Source organism: Oenanthe melanoleuca, chromosome 4A (assembly GCF_029582105.1).
Source record: "Oenanthe melanoleuca isolate GR-GAL-2019-014 chromosome 4A, OMel1.0, whole genome shotgun sequence".
Classification (NCBI taxonomy): Eukaryota; Metazoa; Chordata; class Aves; order Passeriformes; family Muscicapidae; genus Oenanthe; species Oenanthe melanoleuca.
Genome location: NC_079338.1, coordinates 7,089,612 through 7,113,658, shown reverse-complemented (window position 1 = coordinate 7,113,658; position 24,047 = coordinate 7,089,612). Strand labels below are relative to the sequence as shown.

At 48.0% G+C, this 24,047-nt stretch overlaps 1 protein-coding gene across 2 annotated transcripts in view; it reads left to right on the top strand.

The window, feature by feature from the left end:
• CD99L2 (CD99 molecule like 2) overlaps positions 1-23,112 on the top strand; it is a 32,090-nt gene extending 8,978 nt beyond the window's left edge. The window contains exons 2-11 of one of the 2 annotated variants that reach the window (XM_056491787.1): positions 8,402-8,467; positions 10,465-10,503; positions 11,877-11,972; positions 12,188-12,268; positions 13,175-13,258; positions 14,913-14,975; positions 16,010-16,045; positions 16,122-16,235; positions 18,708-18,773; positions 19,213-23,112. In XM_056491787.1, coding sequence (XP_056347762.1) covers positions 8,402-8,467; positions 10,465-10,503; positions 11,877-11,972; positions 12,188-12,268; positions 13,175-13,258; positions 14,913-14,975; positions 16,010-16,045; positions 16,122-16,235; positions 18,708-18,773; positions 19,213-19,277 — 710 coding nt within the window. In that variant the 3' untranslated portion in view covers positions 19,278-23,112. The remainder of the gene's footprint in view (positions 1-8,401; positions 8,468-10,464; positions 10,504-11,876; positions 11,973-12,187; positions 12,269-13,174; positions 13,259-14,912; positions 14,976-16,009; positions 16,046-16,121; positions 16,236-18,707; positions 18,774-19,212) is intronic. The other variant, XM_056491788.1, reaches the window with a different exon arrangement.
• The last annotated feature ends 935 nt before the right edge of the window (positions 23,113-24,047 follow it).

Here is a 24,047-nt window from a genome sequence, read left to right as displayed (position 1 = left end):
CTGATCCGAACTCTACCGCTTCGGATCCCCCAATGTTCACAAAACGGCTTTGTTAGCCCAGTTTTTATACAATTTTCCTTGCCCGGAGCGGAGGTCTTTGTCTTCTTTCGTCGTTCCGCATATTCATATGGTTTTCTTTCACCACGTTGGGCTGGACAAAACCATATTCTGGGAGACGATGAATTCTGACGAAGCATGTCCTGGCTTTCGGGAAGGTGGTACTGAGATATAACTTGCCGGTTTTAGTTTCCGGAAAGCAGGGCATTCAGATGTATCTTTCCCCATGGCTCTGGTTATCTCAGTCGTGGGTGCTTATCGGGCTCTCATTGCTTGGGTGTTCCCTGGACAGAGCCATCTCCGCTTCGGCTAGGTCCATTTAGTTGTTAATCTGGGCTGCCCTGCTTTTGTTGGACGTTACAATGATGTGGTGAAGCAATCTGTGTCGTTTTTGTCTGTGGTCCTTTTTTTGGTTTCTGAGCTTTATTTTGTTCATACAAACATTGCTTATTCTACATTATTGTACAACTTTACACGAATTACATTATATCACATATCACAAGATGTATCAGGAAGCCCGCGGCAGTAGCTGGAGCTGAGGGATGTCCCGGCAGGGCAGGCGGTGCGGGGCCACAGCGCAGAGAGACCCAGAGCAGCGGCGGAGCTGGGGCAGCGACAGCCTGGCTCCGGCAGGGCATGACAGGGGCTCAGGATTCCCGGGAACACCAGCAGATGGGAGAGGGCTCTCTTTTAGTGAGGCAGGTGTTAATAAGGTCCCAGGTCAGTGGCTGCTCTCACGAGCAAAGGGTCACCCCACAGAAGAAGCAGCTCCGGGCTTGGTATGGCGAATTCTTTTCCCCAAGCAACAGCAGCTTCCAAGCAAGCTTGTCTTCCGAAAGCCGCAGAGCCAGAGAGCAAGCAACTACCCTGCCCTCCTTTTACCTGGGCCCAGCCAACCCTTTCTTCTCTCAAGTACCTGTAAATACCAGCAGTCAGCGTGTCCCAGCAACCCATGGGAAAAATTCTATAGCTAGGAAGGAACAAACGAAAATAAACCTAACCCCCGACAGGTATATACATAGTTCTTCCTTAAAAAATTCCCAAATAAACAGTAAGAAAGTGGAAAGGGAAACCATCTCCCTTTCTTATCAGATACACCTTTAAGTTATTGAGGGTTACACCTAGGGCATTTTCCCACAGTCGCAGGGAGGGTCAGAGATTTGCAGAGCTCTGTTGAGGGCTGGGACAGGCTGAGCTTGTCCTGCCCTCCTTAGTCCTTGGCCACAACATCCTGGTACCCACTCCAGGCACAGAAAGTTGGGCATCACCCCATCCTTATCACAGATACAGAGCTGGGCTTAGGCACGCCCCAGAAGGGGAGGAACCTTAAATATTTCTGCTTTAAACCTTTCAGCCTTTTGCTCTGGGTGCAATTGTTGTGGGCCTAATTGAAAACAGGTTCTGGCAGTGCTGTTGCAGAGCCCTCTTTCACAGAAACCTCAAAAAACAGCTATCATATTAAAGTTGCTTAGAAAACATCACCTGCTCCATGCACTGAGATGGCAGAAAGCCCTAGAAATCTGAGTGCTGATACTGAAGAAAACTGTTTCGACTGGCATCTTGTGTTGCCAGTGCAGGGCTACCTGGTCTTGGACCATCCTGTGATGGAAGAACTGCTGAAACATTTGTTTCATGTGTGGTCAGAGAGAGGACGCTGCTGTGGAGCCAGAGATGGGACAGACCTGGCCATCAGCTGCCAGCCCAAGGCATTTAATGGGAAACCCCCATACTTTCCTGGCTGCGGTCCTGCTGACCTTGATGGTTCTTTGCTTTCCCTTAGAGCTGTCTAGGGTTGCTGCTGGCACCCAGAGGTGTTTGTCTGTCTGTGATAGGGGCCCTCAGCTTTCAATGTTTCCTTGTAGCCCTTGTGCCAGAGGTCAATAGGGTGGGCTCTGTGCAAGTCAGTTACTAGATGTAGCTGTTGCCAAAGACAAGTCAAGGGCACTCCCATCTGAGGTTTTAAATCTTGCTGTGGAGGAGTGGGAAAGGCTGTGCAAGAGGGCAGCAGATGAGAAACTCCTTCCTGCTGTTTTTTTTGACTGGTGTCTGCAGAGGGACCTGCTGGCAGCTCCCAGTGTGGCCATGGCAGCACAGACTGAGCCCTCAGCTGCTCCTCTGGCACTGTGGGACACGGCAGGGCATGCAGGGTGGTGCTGTTTCTTTAGGTGCTTTGGAAGCAAGCTGGAGGTCTGTCCTTCCACACCAGGTAGGAGAAGATGTGATCAGACCTTCATGCAGCCTTCAGCATGGTGCAGGCTGGATGGGCACTGCATCCCTTGAGCGTCCAGTGTGTCACCAGGCAGGTCCCAGTGAGGACTTACCTTCTGCTTATCAGGGTGCCCTTTTGGCCCTTCCCCACATTGTGGTGCCAGTGATGTCTGCTGGGAGGGAGGCTGATGCAGGCTGGTTTTGCTGGTCACGTTTTCCTCACCAGCTCCATCACTCCTGCTGGGTGCAGAGCTTATTGGGTATCACTGTCAAATAATTTATATTATTCCTAGTAAGCCTTGAAATCAAATTGCTACAGACACCTGCTTCTCATGCAGCTGCCTCAGCACACAGAACCGTGGTGTTATCCTGAGCCCAAGTGAGATGTGTTGCCCTGAACTGCAGACTTCAGAGCTTGCACTGGGGCTGTGCTGCCTCTCCTGCCCTATTCTGGGGCACAGGCTGGAGGAGAGGGCAGAGCTGGGGTTGTGGAGCTGAGGTTCCCAGCAGGGAACCAAGGGCAGTGTAGGTGCTGGAGCCTGCATGGGTTAGGGCAGCAGTGCCCTGGCTGTAGTGGAGGCTTTTAGGCATTTCCCTGAATAGGTTTCAAACACAACCACCATTAGTCCCTCCACAAAGAGAAAGTCTTCATTATGCAAATTCTCGTCTTAAAGCTTTATTCATGTGCTTCCTGGCAGGCTTTCCTTTAATCTCAAGAGTGAGATTGCTTGGAATTACCATACACCCTTGTTAATTGCATTAAAAAAATTCAGCAGAGGTTGTTTTTGCCATAATCAAGAGTGTTTTTTGATTAGTACTTCTGAAAATCAAAATGTTTCACTGAGAATGAAGAGCAAGGATGGCAGCATTCCCTCATCCCCTGAAGGAGCAGAGGTCATCCCAGCTGGGGGAATGTTTCCCAGTGCTCTTTACTGATCATGCCCTGGGCTGGGTTCATGATCCCCAGCATCAGCTGTTGGTCCCACTCCTCTTTACTGGTCATGCTGTGGGCTGGATTGATGTGTCCTCAGCATCAGCTGTTGGTCCCACTGCTGGAGTGGATGCAGGGGGCTGTTTCTCCCACACTTTGCTTCTCAGCAGAGCTCTTTCACCCCTTGCCCTGGCAAGCTGCTGACAGCTTGTTTGTGCAGGGCAGCCAGTCTTCCCTGGCAGCAGCTGAGGAGATAGATTGGAAGTTCAAAGTTTTCAAGGCAGAGCTACCTGTGCTGAAGAGGCAGCCTGGCCTCTCTGCAGGGAGCAGTGCAGCTGCACAGAAACTGACTTCAGCCACCTGCCCACCAGCACTGCCGACAGAGACTGTCTGTGACACCCCAGCTTTGAGGAGCAGTGTTCTCCCTGCACACATGGAACTGTGCTTTGGCCTTAGCAGTCAGCAAGAATTTGGGATTCACAAGTAAATTTCCCACGCATTTGTCAGTGGCTGGGGCCAGTGCTCAGACAGCAGTGGTGGAGGCACTGGCGAATGGGAAGCTCTGTCCTGACTGGGATCTGCTCTGCTCTGGCTGGTGGTAGTGTTCCATCACTCAGTGCTGCCCCAGGCACCCCAGGTGCTGCAGGGCAGACCTATGCCATGGAGGAACAGCCATTTACTCCCGACTTTTGCGGCTGCGTCTCTGCTGAGATGGCAGAAAGCCTACTGTGAGGATGCAGCTCAGAGGTCCAGCAACACAGCTCTGCTCCCAAACCCCTCCTTCCCAGCACCCTCTACAGTGGTCCCAGCACAGCTGTGGGTGCCCAGCCTCAGGCCCAACCCACCCACAAATGCCAAGATCATAACTTGGAGCCAAAAAGATGAGGTTGGTCATTGGGGACACCCTTTTGGCTGCCAGAGTACTTGCTTTTCTGCTTTCCTCCTGTTTCCCCGCCCACTGCATTGCTCCTGAGCTGGGTGTATAAAAGTCAGGCAGTTGGAATTACTTTCTGCTGTCCTTGTACCTGCTTTGCATTCTCCTGTAATCTCACAGGCTGTCAATCTCGTACCGTCGCAGGCTCTCTATTCCCAGGGAAGCTAAATACATATATATTGCACAAAGAGATCCGTGGGCTTGCGCTAAAAATGGAATCACCTCGCTCTGAGTGCTGCAGACGGCCTGGCAATATACTAGGTGTGAATTATGATACTGTAATTCAAGCTTTGTCACACAGAGGGGCTTAATTAGAATATATATATAATTGTAAAAACTAAAAAGCTGACGAGTACAATTGTGTGTTTGAGCTGCCTGCTACAGAAAATAATGAGGAGAGAATACATTAAGGCACAAAAACCTTCAAAGAGCAGCTAGCTCTGATTAAAAATACTCCTGGCACGGCGAGGAGGCTCAGCAAGGGGAGGGGGGCGGGGGCGGTCTGCAGTGCTGGCTCGGCTATAACTCTCACCCTGTTCTATAGCTTCTGCTGGACACAACTGCAGCCTTGGGGTCCCCCCACCTCCCCAGTCTGGCTTTGGGGGATTCATATTGGGTGCCATTTGATGTTCCGGCTTGGTCTCTGTGGATTGTCAGATTAAATAAAATTATGGGAAACATATCTCATTTGCCTATTCTCGCCTCACCATAGAGCTGCAGTCCCATGGGTGCTCCGCTGCCCTTGGCTGGTGGCACACAGGGCTGGAATTGCCCCCAGCTGCCCCAGGGGATGTGTGTTTTCTCCCAGCAGCCAAAGAGCAGAGTTCTTAAAAAGACCCAGTGCAAGGGTAGGGAAAAAAATAACACAAACTAGCCTTGTCACCAGCCTCACCAAGGATCCCTACTGGTCCTCAGCACTGAGCAGCCAGCAAAGGGAGGTTTTACATATCACTGCTATAGTGTCCCTATAAAGAGATATAGGTGGGAATGTCCTATGAGGGAGGTGACATGTCAGGGCATGCACAACCCTGACTGCTTAATGGGCATTACAGGCAAATTCTGCTGCAGCTCAGCAGCTTGTGAATGCTGATATGGGCCCCAACCTCTCCCAAAAAGTATAAACCCTTATTGTAAAGATAGTCTGTGCTGTGCATGAGTACCCATCAGAGGATGGGCTTTGGAAGTTGCACTTTTCCAGTCATTGTGGAGTGGTGTCAGGGTCCCTGGAGCAAAGGGATTGCACAGGACAGTGCAGGGAGCGGCAATTCTGCCTCCAAACAACTGCATGTGCACAGTAAACACGTGTACCAAGAGCTGGTGGGGTTTTCAGTGTCTGGCCATGAAGTACCGGACTTGTTACCATTTAAAAACAGAGTAAAAGAATAAGGAGAACATTCCAGCCTTATCTGTTAGAGCAAGCAGGGGAGTTTGTGTGCCTGTGACAGCAGTGCTTGGTTATTGATGTATAAAAGGTCTAATAGAGCTCTGTAACACCCTTTGCATGAAATAGAGATGTTGTCAGCTTCAATTAACTGGCTATTATTAATTCTTGCCAATGCCTAGGGGAATCTTGGAAAAGGATTTTTCATGGACTGGGAAAAGGTTTGCCATGGACAGTGCTGGAAAAGCCTTGGGTAACAGGCTGTGCCAAGGACTGCTGTTCCTTGGGAAGGTTTTACTGGGCAATTCACTGCATCCACAGTTTTCCCAACACTCGCCTGGGCAACATTCCTGCCTCTCCTGCCAATGTGGGGACAGCCCCCAGGATGCAGCTCCAGCTGAGGACTCTTTAGCAGTTGTTGTTTACCTCAGCCCCATGAGGATGGAGGACCCTGAGCACCTTTCACGCCCCTTGGCCCCCTCATGTTCCAGCTGGCTCTTTGGATAGTGGTTTTGGAAGGGACACCCTCCTCTCATTCTTTGGGGAAAGTTGCCAAGGGATCTGTCAACAAACCCAGGGAGGCTGTAAGAGCTTCTCAGCTTCTGAGCTAGCAGGTCTAGTGAGTCCCCCAAAGCCAGGTGGAGTGAGCTCATTTTTTTGGACACTGTGTTCCCTGCTGGGTCCATGTCCCCACTGGGGGGACATCTCTGTCTAGCCCCACAACCCCCACAGCCCTTCATTAGAACATGCACACACCCTGCAACTCTCCACTCCTCCACTCGGTATTTGGGCTCCTGCACCGAAGGCAAAGCGTGGGGAGGATACACTAACACAGGGCTCAGCGTGCAGCAAGTCAGTGCCTTAATACTGACTTAATCTTGGAGAGCAGAGGGAGCAAGGCAGAGGGAAGGGAGGGCTCCTGGCATAATAATGTGAGTTGGTGCTGCCACCACATCTCTCCTGCCAGCTCACATGGTGACAGAACATTTTCCTCGTTCATGTTGGTAATGCTTCTCATCCCACCAGAGACATGATGTGGGTTTCACCTTCTGCCTATTTTTAAGCATGCTTTCAAGGAGAAAGAAAAAAAAATATGGAGTCCTGTTAGTTCCTGGAAATCCAGTAAAGACTAGGGAAAAAGCCATTCTGGGAAAGGAAGACTGCACAAAATTGTCAGACTGACAAGGCTGGGGCAGTTGGCCAGCACAGTGATGAGTGTGTTGAGTCTCAGCAGGGATGTTGGTGGTTTGGCAAACCCGACCGCACAAGCCCTGGAGCTGGGCAGGTGTTTTTCAGCACTGTGGATGGTCTTGCACATTTCTTCCTCCTCTCTTCTTCCTCCATAACTTTACTCGTTTACACTGACAGACCACTTGTTAAGCCTGTGGCTTCACCCCGGCTGTCAGAGCAGGAGAGCATCGCCTGTCTCACAGTGCCAATATTTCACCGGCAATAAGGCCCAAGAGGGAGAAGTTTTGAGAGGGGAGAAGAGAAGCACGGAAGGAGGCTGAGGGTGGCAAACACAGCCTTGCTGTGCTGAGCAAGAGACTCTTCCACATGCCTCTCCCTGTGGATTTCAAATGTATTTTCCATGCATTGCCTGCTGCTGGCCGTTCCTCCAGGCTTGAAGGGAAGTGTTGGCATCATTCAGCTCCATGAGAAACACAGCGTGGCCTGGGACACTCATTCTTTATACACCCCCTCCATCAGTGCCTAATGCCGAGCCTTTGCCCGAGGGGAGGAGCCCACAGCAACTTCCCAGCCCCTGCCCCTGCACATACATCACATACATCACCCTCAGGGCTGCTTCACAGACGGCAAATGACGATGAGAGGTGATGTGTGAATAAGTGGAACCAGAACTGCAGCTGTTGCAGTACTTAGTGACCACTCTCAGTAGAAGTTTTTCACTGAAACACTGATACCTGCTTTCTGATGGACTGGTGCCTTCCCATTGTTATTGTCCTTGTCAGTAAAGCTTTAAATTTATTCATGAAGCACACTGGAGCTCAGGTGGCAGTAGCTAAATCCATTTAGCAGTAGGAATAAGAGGAAAGCCATTTTAATGTTCTCTTGCAGTGCTGCAGTACTTAGCAAACCCAAAGGATATTAATTACTCAGCATGCTCCAAGATGTAAAAGCATGAATTTATCAAGACAAATACATTCAGAACTAGGGTAAGTCAACAGTAATTAATGCCATGCAAAAAAGAGACAGAGAAAAGAAGGATTAGCTGGCCCTGTTGCAGGAGAACCTGATGTAGCCCTGAGTTATCCCTGGGATATGGGACTGGAGTTGTGGTGAGGCATCTCTAACAAAAAAAATCTGCCCGTGGCTGTTACATATATCCCTGGGATGGAGGTTTTGTCCTGGTTCACATTTCCAAGGCAGAAAGATGCAGGCAGCCTCTGAAATGCTAAGTTGTGCTTGGCAGCCAGCAGCAGCTTTTTCATGCAAGGCCTTTGATGTTGAAAGGCACTTGAGAAGAAGAGGGGCATAGGGCTCTTTTGTTTGCCACCGAATTTGTCTGCACTGTCCCAATGTTTTCATGGTGTTTAGCAATCATATAATTGTGATCACAGCCAGAGATGAGTGGCAGCTTAAGAGATTAATTGGTAGGCCTCCTTGACAAATTTAAGCATAACATGTGTCTTTATACCACATCCATTAGGGCAGACAAATGGAAAATCCAGAGATGGCTGCTCTGCATTTAACGGTCACAGCATTTGGAGAGAGCTGATGTCTTCCTCATCACCAATGTTGGGTGAGGCTTGGAAAAAAACCAACAAAAAACTAAAGCAATTTGAGCAAACAAGTCTAGCTGTGCCTATTTTGAAGGTGGTTTACTCTGTGTGAAGTGAGTATAACCAGTGCTGATTCTTTGTCTCTAGGTCATGGGGATGACACAGATGCCTTCAACCTAGAAGATGCTCTGTTTGATCCTGTCACCAGGCGACGTAAGTCACATTTATTCATTATTTTAAAGAGGAGAAAACAAACAGATGTTAATAGATGCGGTTTGTTCTTTGGGATCTGATACTGATGGGAGAGTGGTAGAGGATACAACTGCCTCATCCTCTCTGCTTGGGAGACACAGGGTCTGGGTTTGCACACAGGTGGATTGGGGATGGTCCTGGAGAAGCTGGCTGCTGACCAGGTGCTCTTTGCTCTCTGACTCCTGTGAGGAGCCACAGAGGCACAGCACACCTGTGCTCTGAGGTAGCAAAGGCACTGAACTTGCCCTTTGGGCTTCCTTGCATCCCTCAGCAATGCCTACCACCAGGCCTGGCCCTGTTGGCCTGGAAACAGTGCATCAGCCACTCCTTCCTCAGACAGGGAGGGCAGCTCGCTGTGTCCGACCAGGCAGGGGCAGCGCCGGGTCCTTCTCTGCTCCAATTGCAGCGTGATGCCTGGGGAAGCAGGTGGTGCATGAGGTCACTGCTCTGCTTCACTGGAGTTCCAGTGTACCTCATCAGTCAAAAGAAACTCACCTCCTCAGGGGGTGCCTCACTGTCGGCATGCAGCATTCCGTATTTTGGTGTTTTACACCTGAAGGACAAAACCTAACTGCCAGCACAGCAGCTGAGAGATGGGAGGAGGCTCATCTCCCGCCTTGGGAAATGTCACATGCCTTCCCCCAGTGCCAAGTGCTGGGCCCAAGACCACTGTGCACTCACACACATCTCTGGCTCATTTTGTTACCCAGTCATGGAGATGCTGTGGCAGAGCTGCAAATGCCAGCACCCAGGACCCCTTGCTGCCCAGCACTCCTCAGGCAGTTCATAGTGGCTGTCCCCAGACCCAGCACCTGGCGGGGCAGTGATGCTGAGCTCTGGGATCTGGCAGAATATGTGTATCAAAGGGAAAGCTGTAACAGTGTTTGAAACCTCTTGTGCTGTAGTCTAACAACAGATGGACACTTGTGCTGTGTTACTTTGAAGTTTATGTGGAACAGAGGATGTTCTCTGCAACTCTCCTGCAGTGTGCCAGGATAGGCCATGGGGTATCAGACACAGGGCTGATGCGGCTCATCTAGGATTTTGCAAAAGTCCTTTAATGCAGCATGTGAGGAGACCTGGTTAGAAATGACTAATGGCCTCCTCATGTGGAGGGAAAGTGGCATTCTTCAGGCTGGAGTCCCTGCAAGTGAGGGAAGGGTAGAGGCAGCACTGTCCCTATGGCCTCCCCAAGTGCTGCATCCCACTCTGGATTCATCATGTCAGCCCCAGAATAAAGCAGCCTAGGGTCTGAAGTTGGGTCACATCAAACCATACCAGCATGCTGGAAATGAAGCCCAGCAGCACCACTCCAATCTAGTGGAAATTAATGGGAATGGAGCAGCCACAGCTCTTGCTCATAATTTATTCATATACTTGGTAATGCCAGCCACTATTAATAGGCAGTGGTTTCCATATTGCTTCCTCCCTCCCCCCTCAATGGCTGGCTGTAGCTAGTTTTAGTCCAGGAGCAATCAGGGGTGCTGGGATCTGAGTATCAGGGTGTTACTGAAAGTCCTCCAGCTGACAAGGAACCTCCTGTGCATAACACAGCATGGGAAATCATCTGTCATTGGACTGACTGACAAGACCAGGGACACCAAAACATTGGCAACTCACTGCTGGCTTCCACATTGTTCTGTACAGTGTCTGCCCTCGCCTGTCTGCTGCTGTATCCTGGAGCCTTAGAGCAGATTGTTGCAGCTCCCTGCTCTTCACCAGCTGGGATGGGATGCTGGCTCAGCTCAAGGCAGCAGCGTCCTGTGGAGCATTGGCTCCTTTTTCACCCATGGGCAGTACTGATCCCTGATTGTGTGCAGGGTGTTCATGACCCTGTGCCCTGAGTTTACAAATGCAAAGTTGTGGTGAAATCTTTGCCATTCATTCTCAGTCTAAAGGTGACATTTTTGGTGATGCCTAATGACTAACACTTTTTCTCCCCATCTGTTTTGTCACAGCCACTCCCAAGGGCCCCAGAAAGCCAGCAAGTGGAACAGGTGAGACTTTCTTGCATGCACATCATCTCAGCTCAGTGTGCGTTGCACTTTCTGTAGGATTGAATTGTGTGAGCCCTTGGACTGTCTGTGTGTGGCCAAGTGCTGCTGCCTCAGCAGCTGCTTTGGGACCCATTTATTTGCCCATAGGGAAGATGGAGCTGTTGTGTGCACCTGCAGTGCTCCTGTGCAGCCAAAGAAAAGCAAAATTGGTATTTCTGTCCATGCTGAAGGTGAGTGGCAACGGAGCATTTACAACCAAGGCAGAATTTCGCACACTTTGCAGTATCCTAATGGAGGAGAAGACACAAATCACTGCACAGTTACACAAGAGCTTTTGTTCCTATCTGCATGGCGCCTGCTAGCTTTTCTCCCAGAAGCAAGTCCAGAGGATATTTTCTTTCCTTTATTTATTCCAAGATATCCCCAACCTCCACGGAAAGAAAGGGTCTCTTACTGTTGGTGCACATCAAATGTGCTGGCTGGCTGGCTGGCTGGCTGGCTCCCTCATGAGTTTTTTTGCCAGCAGCTCCTCTGGCTCAGTTCTGGCCAAACAGTCACTGTTAAATATAGCATGGTCACAGAAGCCGAAGAGTTGCTCAGTCCCGCTGGAGGTACCTACAATAAACTGCATCAGAAGAGCACTCAGAAGTAAATCTGCTCGCTCCTGCATGAGGATTTTGGCACAAATGTAGGCAAATTCAACTGTCTGGCTCCTGTGCCACCATGGTCTTTGCTAGAGACAAGAAAAGCCAAGTGCCAGAGACACGCACGGAGCTTCAGTGTTTGGATCAGAGCCTGAACGAGAGGTTATTTGATCCAGTAAACTCCCCCTGGGAAATGGACATGTGGAAGCTGAGGCTTTGTCTCAGCCTGTTGCTTCTTCCCCAGAGAGTGTTTTTTTTGCATTAATCATGGCACTGAGTGGCTCCTGCAGTAGATTTCTGTGCCCTCGTCCCTCTCTGTGCATACCCTGCTCAGCTCAAGGTCACTCATGGGCAGTTGCTCAGGGAGCAGTGTCCCAGCCACTGCCTCAGTCCCACAGCCTGTTCTCATCTGCACCAGGTCTCCGGAGATGCTGCAGGTACCAGCAGGACTCTCCAAAAGTGAATTATTTTGGGATTGCTAGGGCTGAGCAGCAGCCACAGCTTGGATGGAGGGGACTGAAATGGTGGCCAGGCTTTTTGGAAGCTTTTGTGATAGGTCTGCACGATTGGGCAGCAAAGTGTCTGGACACCCTTTCCAGCTCCAGCCTGACGTGGGAGGCCCTGGCAATACTGCAGGACCATTGCACAACACGCACAGAGCAGGGTGTTTGCCAACAGCCTTGTGCCGTCCCCACAAACAGGAGTATAACAATCCCTTCTCTCCTGCAGGCTTTGATTTGGCTGATTACTTTGACACGCCTGTGGAGACTACCACCAAACCAGCCAAGCCAACTTCCAAGCCCTTCTCCAGGCCAGGGAAGCCAAGTAATGCAAAGCTCCCCAGAGGCTCAAGCATCCCCAGGACACCCAGGGGGAGGGGTGCTCCCAGTATAAGCTGAAATTGTGTAAATACTAGAGCACTGAGCTGGCCCAGTGCAGCCCCAGTCTCACAGCAGAGTGGGGGTTTTGCCACACAGCACTCATCTGGACCCACGTTTCAGAGGGTACCATCATTTTGGCTTTTTTTTTCCTCCCTTCAGACAATACCTTTTGGGATGTCATTCGCACTACTACGACCAAGCAGCCAAAAACTACAAGAGCCCCTCCTAAGCCTAACCCAGGTGAGCATAATTTCCACAGCCCCTGCTGCTTCATTCCAGCTCTGCTGCTGGCACAGGGGATGTGCCATGATGTGGTACTGCCTTCATCCTGGTTTTTCCAACCTCTGGTCTGTTTGCTCACCTGAGACACCTTGAGAAAAGAACAAGTATTAAAAACCACAGAGAAGATAGGGCATCTGAGAAGTACCCTGCATTTTCTGAGGGACTTCAGTGGTTTCTGGACCATGTTTCATTCCCATGCTTGCTGGAAGGCTGTGTGCTGGTTGTGCTCTCTGTCATGGCACAGCCGTGTTGGGCTCTGCTGGAAGACACCCACAGGCTCAGGCCACCCAGCTGGGAATTTTGCTGCCTGCCCAGGCAGGTTTTTTTTTTTTTTTTAATCAGAATAAACTCCAGAGTACACTGGTGGGAGGGCTGAGGAACTCAGCTGGCTCAGTGCTGGGGTTTTAGCTGCTGTTTATCAGAGGCAATATCCTCTGTTAGACCCAGGCAGACTGGGGAACCAGCTGAGCATTCATAGAGGAAAATAACTCCAAGGAACCAAGTCACAGGTTATTTTGGCCAGCACATGAGCATGGTACAGCCACCTTCTTCCCTTCCACTAGCTGGGTCCTCAGGGCATGAGTTTGGCTCTGACTTCTACTGGCCTCATTTATCTGATTATCTGGCACTCTAGCCATGGGGACACTGTTTCTGCAGGAAGGACATGGTATTTCCCACCACAGCAGTATGGGGGCATGGAACAGGATGGGTTTGGAAGATCTGCCGTGAGGCCCTGTAGCAGAATTGGGAAATGCTTATGTCTGGAGCTTCATCTCTTTCAACGGTGTTTTTCCCTGACTCATCAATTAATTGCAGAGTTCCTCAGCTTATCACCACACTGCTAACTCTGGTCTTGTTTTCTAGAAAAGGATCCTATGGATTTTAACTTGGCTGATGCCCTTGATGATGGGAAAGATGCTGGGAGGCCAGATGTAAGGCCAGGTGAAGGTAGGGTGACCTCTCCTCTCTGTCCTGCTTTCTACCAGCCCTGCTGTTCCCTGGGGCCTGTAGGAGATCCTTCCCAGCATGACACCATTCCCACCAAGTGATGGGGTAAAGAGAAACAGGTACTGCCTGGTCCAGTGTTCTGCCCACTGCCAGCATCCACTGCCCCTGTCCTGCCTGCTCATAGTGGGGACATTTGCACAGCCAGCTTGATCCTGGGGAGGGAAGGAGCCTTTTCCTCCATGGTCCCTGGCAGAGAGGGACTCTTCCTAATGACTTGCTCTCTGTCGGTGTGCAGGTTTTTTTTCCCCCAGATTCTGATCCATTAAACTGTGGAAGTTGCATTGAGTTCCTCCCATCCCCATACCCGACAGCTCTTTAACCAAGGGCATGGGCTGCTGGGGTTCACAGTCAATGCCAAGGTGCAAATCTCGAGCAGGCTCAGGTCCTGGCCTAATACACCCTATGGGCTGGGAGCATTCTTTTTTCATCTCTGAAATGCTCTGAATGAATCATTTGTCTGTGAGGATTGTTCCCCTGAGCACTTGAACTGGGAAACAGACTTTGCATGGCTGGTTTATTGATGTTGGGATGGCTGTATACCCTGCTTACATGTGTAATTAACAGGCAGGTATTTTATTGCATTGTAATAACTAGATGAATTGTCTGCACTTTGGTGTTCTGGGCTTACTGGGTTTTCAGGCTCCTGCAGGGAGGGTTGAGGCATTGAACTGCTGGAATGTGGCACTGGCTACAAATCGTCACACACATCCCCCTAGCATTTCCGCACCCTGGACTGTCTGGGACCTCTCCGGGCTCTGGCATAGTCAGACTTTCATTCTTTTCACACTCATTACTAAGCCCATAAATCTGGTTTTTGTGGTAAGTTGATGAATAAGGCAGTCTCTTCCAGGCTGTTAAGGCAAAGGAAATCCTTCCCAATGCACAGCATCAGAGGAGGAACCTTTTGCTGTCGTGGTGTTGGTCTCTACTCCCATTAATCACCTTGCTGCACCTCAGGGCTCCGACTGGAACTGGAGCTGAGATGCTCAACAGCACCATTCATTCAGCTGCAGACTCACAGACTCTGTCTCTCTGTACTTATCCTGCATTAATTTGATTTGCCCACTACAAGATAACTTCTTCATGTGTACCGAAACATGCTGGTGCTCAATTTTCCCCCTGGACTGTTCTGTCCCTCTGGGAAGGGTAGCTGACCCTTGTTAGCTCCTGCCTGCAGGAGCAGCTGGTACTGCCCAGGCCCAGCTGGTGCAGTCAGGGCTCACTGATCCCCCAGTAGCATGGCCGCGGCACACACAAATCACTTCTTCCTGCCTCCTCCACTCTCAGCCAAGGCTGACCACCAAAACATTTAATGAATTCTTAAATTATCAATAATTTGTTATTATGAGTCATCATCACTCTTAAAAATCAGTCATTACAGTTAAATACAGTAGCATTTAAACTAGTCAGTTATTGCCTCTTCTACTACCTTAAAGTAATTCAGGGTTAACATCTGGTAATTGTGAGAGAAGCAGTACTACTTTTTGACAAGTCCCAGTTCCCAAGTGGGGATGGAGCAGCCCATGATTCCAACCTCCGGCACAGCTGTGATTCCCTCAGGTGCCAAACACTGTTTGTTCCTATTCTTTTAAAGAATTTTCAGATGATGACCTGGCCAGCATTGTGGATGGTGGCTACAGTCCAGACAAGAAGAAGGGTAAGTGGTGACCTATGTATGGCTGTTTTCATTAGCAGTCATAGCTTGGGGTAACCCCCAGCTTCTAGAAAGAGCCCTGTGCGGAGCAGTCTCATCTCCATGGCAGGGGCAAAAGGGGGCTCAGCCATGGAACCAAGGGAAAAGTTTTTGGCCTTTGTGGTCATGCCTGGTGCCAGCCATTGGAGATGCTTGTTTTTGATTCCATGGAGGCTCTGCAGCTTCAGCTGCCAGGGAGATGGGACCTGTTTCTCTCCTATCACCTGGAGGGCACTCTGGTGCCATGCATGGATACATGCCTTAATTTGCTTTTCACCACTACCACCAATGTCTGCAACAAGGAGGAAATCCAGCAACAATCGGATAAGTCGTTCACAAGGATCCACAGCATTAAATATTAAAAGCAGTCACATAAAGAGCTGAACACCACGAGCCTAATCAACATTTAATAAATCCCTGTGCCAAGGACAAGATGCATTAATACAACGCTGACCTGCTTCCATAAATTCAGGATGTAAGTGACTTGGCAAGGACTGCAGTTTCTAGTGGGAGTAGCTTTTCCTCACAGCCCAGTTTCTCCAGGGAGGGTGATGTCAAAATAGACTTCAAGCCAATTGAGGGCTCCGTGACATGATGGAGCTCAGCCAGTGACCTCCCTGTGATGTGTGCTGTGAACACTTTGACAGCCCTTCAGGTGTTCCCTTGACACTGATCAGTGGAAGTGTAAAAGGTGGGGGTGAGAGTAATTGTCAGACACAGGCAGAGGTATCCCATGCAGAGGATCCCCCAAAACTTCCCCCATGCATACACAGAGGGAAAGGAGCAGCTTCAAAGCCCTCAGAAGCAAAAATGAGCAGCTCAGTGGAGTGTGGGGCAGCAGAGATGCTGCATCCCATGGAGGCACCAGCCCACCCCCAGGCCAGGGCTGCCCTGCCACTCCTCTCCTGTGTGTCCCCTGCCTCAGCAGTGCACAGCACTGCACGGCAGTGGTGTGAGCAGAGGGGTGCAGGGGTACTGATGGGATTGTGTCTCTGCAGGTGCCAGTGGCAACACCGACAATGACTACAGCGGAGGTAGGTGTTGCAGTGGATGGTGAGGCTGAAGGAGTGGTGTATGTGCCCATCACAAAGCTCTCTCTGTGCCCCACAGTGGCAGAGACAGGAACAATTGCCGGCATCGCCAGCGGCCTGGCCATGGCGCTCATCGGGGCTGTCTCCAGCTACATCTCCTACCAGCAGAAGAAGTTCTGCTTCAGCATCCAGCGTAAGTCCTTTCCTAAGCACCCCAGGGCACACAATAAGCACACACCTGTTTCACCCTGAACCCCACTGCCATTCTGCACCCAGTGCCCCCCAGCTGGCAGAACAAAGCCCCAACCACAGGTTATTGAGCCCCCCAACTCCATGTCAGGCTTTGCACAGACAGGAACCCGCCAGCAGCAGCAGCCCCAGGACTCACTGCCACACCCAGGGCTCACACTGCTCCTCACTCCCCACACAAACACAGCCCAAGACCAAACCGTCATTACCAAACACAGTAAATATGAGAAAAAAACATACCACCCCAAAATAAACAAACCAAACCCCTCCAAATCTCAGGAAGCAGTAAAAACTCACCAGGCTGCAGGGAAGGAAGCAGGGGCAGTGTGTGCATCTGGGGCTTCAGCCCACTGTACCCTCAGCAGGTTCGTGACAATTACTGCAGTAAACTGCAAATTAAGCAGCATAAATCACTATTGCCATAAAACACCTTTTGCATGAGCTGTCCCTTAAAGCTGCTTGGTGCAGGCATTGCAGGAGGGTCCTCACAGCCTCAGCCCACAGCACTCACCTGACCATGGTGGGCTCCTGCAGCTCTTTATGGGAGAGAAGTTACAAAGAGCTGAGTTACAAGTTCTTTTTTTCAATTAATCAATTGAAATCTCCTGTGAGTCCCATTTGCTCTAGGGAAAGGGTGTTGGGATGTGAAATTTCTGTTGGAACTGTGCTATTTTCCCAGTTGTGCCTGAAACAAACAGCATTTTGGTAAATTAGATCAGCGGGAAAAGTCAAATGAATGTGATGGAAGGAAACACCCCTGTATATTCCCACCACTTAAACGATATTTTGGCAAGAATAAATAATAAAAAAATGGAGTAAAGGCTTTGATGAGCAGGAAGCTGAGCGACACAAAGCCCCAGAAAGGCAGCAGGAAATTAAAGTTAATTATAAAGGAAGATTAATTTAAGCCATCAGACATGGCATGCTGGGCTAATGTCAGGCCTTAAATGCATTGCAGTGCATGACAGAAATCTAAAAGCTGTCAGCCGCTTCTTTTTATTGAAAAACATAAATTGCATTTGGTGTTATTCCACCAAAACTCGTCTGAGTGGAGGCAGTGGTGTGCAGTGCCCACCGCTCGGTGGCATGGAGGAAGGAGGAATAGGCTTGGATCTTTCTCTTGAGTGTCCTCCAAGGAGCATTTGGGGATGATTCCTCTAAAGAACATGCACAATGCTGCTTAGAACTCTTCATCACACTTTCTTTTCTTACACTTCACCTCGTACTTGCCATCCATGCCCTGGGCTGTGGCTCAGCCTCTTGGTGTCCCTGCGCTCTCATTGTGCCTGGGCAGGGTGGGAGCTGTACCTCTCCTGCCTCCACAGCTCAGCCAGTGTCTCTGCTGGTATGGGGATTTTATGGAGGTTTTCTAGGCAGTTGCAGAACCTTTTCTCTCCTGTGTCTTGGAGGCAGCAGCTGCCCCATTGCTGCCTAAGGCTCCCACCACACCCCTTTGGTTTGGCGCCAGCACCATTCCCTGCCTCCCTCCTTCCCTGGGAGATACCAAGGAGCCTTATCCAAACCTGGGGGTACGGCACAGCCAGTACCTGCCACACCCTGAGTCATATTTAGATGTGTTAACAAGTTATAGATGCCTCAAAAGTGTGTGCTGCATGGCTTGATTGCCTCAGGCTTCATTTGCAGATCAGCACTCAAATCCCCTTTCCTGGTCCCTCTCTAATGGATGCAACAGTTAGTATAGCATTCCCACCTCTACCTTTCCCCACAGTAGTCCCTCAGAGGATGCCTGAGGTCCATGGCACACTCCAGACTGTCTTAATTCACCTCCCACTCTGAGCTGGACCACCCCCTTTCTCCTGCCCACTCTCCTGCAGTCACCTCTGCCCACCAGTGCCTAGCCTTGCTCCTTGGCCTTGGTTCCACTTGTGGATAACATTGGGAACTTCTTTGCATTTTGAATAAGGGACTTACTTGGGATTTGACACCCCATTGGGATCCTGCTTCATCACCACAGCCCGGCTCTGAACTGCTTCTTGAGGCTCTGCATAACTTAACTTTTAATGAGGCTGTGGCACATACCTGTGCTGAGGCATAGCCCTTGCTGCACAGCAGTCCTGTCCGGGAAGCCTTCCTCCCTCCTGCACTCTTCAGAGCTGAGCACCTTAGACAGGAATTAGCTGAGCTGTCTTGCCTGATAAAGATGAAGCAGGAGCCTCAGACGAAAGAGCTGGAGCTATGCATGTCAGGAGCTCCATGGGCGCTTTGAAACCCAGCAAGTCAAAGCACTGGCTGTGGGTTATTGAGGCTTCTGTGCTGCTGTCACTGCAGAGGAGGTTTCAAAAAGGCATCTCGACTGTTACAGCTCTGAGGCCCATTACCAGAGTTTTTAGGGCATCAAAGCAAATAATTTTACTTTCTACCCTTCCCATCTCACTCTGTTTATTGTACTTCCCAGAGGGACTGAACACGGAGTATGTGAAAGGAGAGAACATGGAAGCTGTCGTAAGCGAGGAACCCCAGGGTGAGAGCCTTGTATCCCTTACCCCTGCCTGCATCCTTCCACAAAAACAGCTTTACTGAGGGTCTTCCTTAAAGTCCCTGGTGCTGCTGTGTCCCTTTGAGGATGGTACCGCTTAGGTGATGCTATGGCTTTTGTGAAAAACCTACCACAGTGCTTTTACCCCTTTACTGCACACAAAGGAAAGCCTGGTAAGAACCCAAGGAATCTTATGCTGCAAATGATGGCAGTTAACACTTAGCTTTCATGTGACCAGCCATTGAGAGTTTTGCATAAACAGAAGCACGATCTTTCTTTCAGTGACAGACAATCAAGGCTGCTGCAAAGGCTTTTCCAGTGTCACATACAATCAGCCAGTGCTGGGCACCCATTGCTTGTGCCCTGGTTCCATCTCGTGCTATTGTACTCATGTTTTTTTTTTTTTTTTTTTCTTTCTCCCTAGTTAAATATTCAGTCCTGGAAACGCAGTCAGCAGAACCACCAAAACAAGACAGTGTGAAGATATAAAGTGTGACCCCGTAATCAGTCAGCAGCAACAGAGATCTTACATGCTTGTAATTTAGCTTTTAATTTAATTTTACTCCAAAGCTATTTAATGCGTATTTAGGCTTGAACTGGCTTTTTACTGCTCTAGGCTTTAGTGTTAGACTGGTAGCATGTGTTTATATTTTTGAAGAGTTTACATCAAAGTAGTAGTGTAGGATTGGTGTTCAGTTGTATGGAAATCCACAGAATGTACTTCAGCTATGGTAAGTTTTCAAGAGCTTACAGGTATGAGGACAGTGAAGTGCCTGTACATAGCAATCCAAAGCCAAGCCCTGCAAAGCCTTCTGCAGAGCACCTCCAGCCACCTTCTGTGATCAGCTCCCGGCAGTGTCACTTCCAATGATGGGGAAAAGCTGCACATTTCCTGAGGATGGGTTGCAGTCCTTCATGTAACTACATCTAAAAATGAAGTGCCTATGGTGGGTCCTTGTGTGGGGCCTTGGGCCAAGCCAGATGACTCCCTGCTCCCAAGCCAGGAGTTGAGGATGCTTCACCACACCACCCAGCACTGGGCTTCTAACCAAAGGACCTGATTTTCACACCAAGTCCCAAATACAGTTCATAGTAGTGTGTGCAGTGTTCACTTTTAGCAAATGCCATTTGAATGCTCCACTGTGCTGCAGATCAGAATAGAAGTGAAGTGACACAATTTTTCTTAAGCTGTGCCAGGGAAATTTAGGTTAGACATCAGGAAAAAATTCTTCACTGAAAGTGATTGGGCATTGGAATTGTCTGCCCAGGGAGGTGGTGGAGTCACTGTCCCTGGACATGTTTAAAAAAGACTGGATGTGGCACTCAGTGCTATGGTTTATTTGATGAGGAGGTGTTAGGTTAGGTCATAGTTTGGACTTGATTATCTCAAAGCTCTTTTCCAACCTAATTCATTCTGTGATTCTGTCTCTGTGACATGAGATATATATGTTGTCACCACAATTAAAGCTGTGTGCATATGGATGCTTTCAAGGACAGCTTCAGATCTGTCACACTGGAACAAGTGACAGATTTAACCCAAAGGAAAATAAAAGCAGGTATTTGTTAAGACCTGTAATGCTCAGTACTACAACAGAACTCAAGCTTAACAAGATGCAGTCCCCTCATTCTTTTATCAGCAACTATCGGGAGAGCTCCCAGGCACCCACAGGCAGAAAAAGGATTTAAGCTTCACTCTTTATGTCACCAACTAACTTTTAAAAAAGGCAGTACCTCCTGAGAGGACGAATCACTGTCCTGCAGGGGGTTCCTGCAGCTGGCTGGGAAGCACTGGGCTGAGTGGTGCTCAGTAGGACACTGAGCTGCACCAGGACAGTGCACACACAGCCTCTGCCATGCTGCCCAACCGCTGCCTAGACCCGACCATCACTATCTTGCAAGAATTTCTGTTTAGATTTCTAATCCCTCCCCAGCAACCTTTTGGACTGCTGCTAAAATGTGGATAACTGCCACTTTCCAATACATTTTTGCCTATCAATGATTGCTTAAAAAACATGATCTCAAGTGAAGGAAATTTCACTTCACATGGTGCAAGAGGTACTCACTATTTATATATAAACCTGAAATGTGAGCATTTTGTACGGGTTTGCAAATTCCGTGTTTTATGAATGTGTATTAAGAAAACCAAGCCTTTCAGTACAATGTACAAATTCACAGCTTTCAGGCAGACATGACTTCCAGAAGGCCTTGCCAGGAGGTGAATGAGCCCAGGAGTATCACTGTCTAGCAGCTCTATTTGGAAGGAAATTGCCTAGTAACTTGGTTAAGTATTTTGCAATAGCTGAACAATTCTTTATGCTCTTTTTAACATTTGCATTTTTAAAGCATTATACTAGCTCTGTCAAAACAGCTACACTGGTTTATAAGGTGCCTCACAACTATTCAGAACACTTAGGCTGCAACAATACTACTCTGAACTACTGCTGCTTTGCTTTATGAATGTGTTTGGAATAGTAAAGAAATGTTAAATTGTTGGCTCAGATAATGGAAGCATAGGAAAGAGATGGGATGCACTGTTTTCATGGAGGAAGTGGGATCTGCAGAATTTGCAACAGGAGCTCAGGTGCCAGCTAAGCCACACAGCTGTTTTGTATCTCCAGTCCCAAGCACCAGCATTTGTTTTTTGCTCTTACCCAAACGTTTACGAAAGCTGCAGCATGAAATGTGTTTTCTATAAGTTATTGTAGGTGAAATGTTACAACAGGGCATTGATGATCACTAGAAGCTGTTTTCCCAGCTTAGATCTAGTGCCCGTAATTCGTCCTCTCACTTTGCCAGTGACCATGTTCCTGCAGATGCAGATCACAGATTTTACCCTGCTTTGCCTGTTTGACCAGACTGTCAATAGTCAGTGTGGTTTAAAGAGTACAGCATCTAACCATTCCTTTGGGGAACTCTTACACTAGAGCATAGTGGGAGCACAAGTCTAATTCAAAATACTGCAGGTCACAAATTTAACAAAGAAAGGCAGCAAGCTGTTTCACTGGAAAACCCACCCCAGGTTTTTTTTGGGACTCAGAAGCTGCTGCTTTGCTCAAGGCTCTTCTGTAACATTGGTGACTACTTACACCTTAGTGCAATGTGTAGGTATGTGGAAATCCATAAATGCACAGTGAATAGTGATAGAATTCAATATTTCTTTCTCTAGGATTTCAAATAGGAAAATACTTGCAAATCCTGCAGTAGAAAAATTAGGCTTGGCCTTCTCTTCAAAACTGAACAAAAGTCGGAGTCTTAATGATAAATGTCAGCAAAGGCTCAAATGATTTTTTTATTATTGTCTCCTCTTCCATCTGAACTGCCACCAGTCTCTTAGAAACAGGGAGTTTATACATCATCTGTATTTTAGGCATTATAGCAACTGAGAGGCTTCCTGTGTATTTTCCTAGCAGTGATCCAAGCTCTGGTACAGCCGACCCAGCACTGACCTCTACTTTCTTTTAATTACTATTTATTCACTTTAAATCGGGATATGGATTTTAAAAAAATCCTGCATTTAAGCTTTGTATACATGGCAGGAACTTTCTTGTTCTTTATAAAAAAAGGCAATAAACCACTAGAAAATTGCTTTGCTTATTTTTTTCCATGAATCCAAAATCTCTATATATAGACATCCTTAGAGTTTGTGTACTATGTGTGCTGTGAGCTCTTTTTCTTACGACACCTCACTTCTTAAGCTATTTTAAATGGCAATAAAATGATTCAGAAAAGGTTTTGACAAAGGTTAGACAGAGAAAAGAGAGAAGTGAAAGAATTCAGCTGGTTTTTTTCGTGTTTATTTCTTGAATTACTTGCATTTTTCTTTGACAGTACTTCATTTCAGATTCCTCAGCTGAGAATACTCTGACACGAATTTCAGATCTTTTTGGCACTATAAACCCAGTCATTTTCATGCAACCCCACAAACGAATCCTTACAAGTGCTCCACTGTCATTCTTAACTACTCATTTGTTGTGGTAAAAGTGGAATTAGTCCATAATACTGTTTCAGATTCTGAAAAAGAAAGTTGAGTCGGTAGGCTGAGGTTTTAAAAATTGCTTCTCTAACAGATGAGGTTCAGGAACAAATGAAGCTCAGGAACAACAGGGTTGTGAAATTAGAGAACCCTTTCTTTCGAGTGAAGTTCTAATGTAGAAGCAAGACAGATTCTTTGCAGCTGAAGAAGTGACCTGCATCAAATAAAGGTTGAATGCTACGATGTTAAAAAATGTATTTCGCTAATGTGCATGTAAGGGTCACTGGGGTAAAAAACAGCATTTAACTACCTTTGGAAAACACCAAATAAACCAAGTTGTCTAGAAAGACATTTCAGACTTGATTTTTTTTGTGGGCTTTTTTTATGTTGGAAGTAAGCTGCAAGTGTTTGCTATATACTTATGGTACATCACCTCTTCTCTACACTGAAGACTTTATTTAAAAAAAACAATCCAAACTGGACTTTGTGAGAAAACAAATACCACTATGAAAACTTTAATGGCAAAAATTATTTGCATGCACGCAAACACACACGCTTTCCTCAGGTCACCCAGAAACTAAACTCAAGGCAGTGACATAGGTTTCCTGCAGTTTTCTTTTCAGTTTCACACCCAGTAGATAAATCTCCCATGCAGTGCAAACTAAGTTTTGTATAATGATGCTCAGTCCCGCAGTCAAAAAAGGTGGTTTATATTTCACACTAACTAGTTCTGGCCCATGTTTCTTAACTCTTTTCTCCCAACTGCACAACTTAAAAGCTATCAATATCCTCTTAGTTCCGCAGATAAGGTCTCAGCAAATGGACTTCCTTTTTACTTTTTACCATAAATGTTTCACCTAGGGAATAGTGTGAATTGCCCATTTGACTGTGTCCTCTGTTGTGAGGCTTAGTGCACATGAATGAGAGTTCTTGATTCCTTGTTTTCAGCTTTTAGAGAACTAGCTATTCTTGGTATTACTAAATACAGCACATGAACTAGTACAGCTTCTCTTGGAAAATGAAAGCAATTAAACACTTCTTGTTTAAAGCTCTAACGACTTGAGAAGGCTGCCTCTGCAGGGAACAGAACCAGGCAGTTAGGAGTGTTTACTGGCTTTAAAAGCCTTCTTCCATTTTAATGAAACAACAAAAAAATTACTTTTATTTACAAAGGGGAAAGAAGTGTAAATTCACCTCTGAAACAGGACTAAACTAAGTCTCTGATGCTGATGATTCACTTAACTTACTTTACAAGCAAAAAATGTGCCATCTGATTGCCAGGGCTT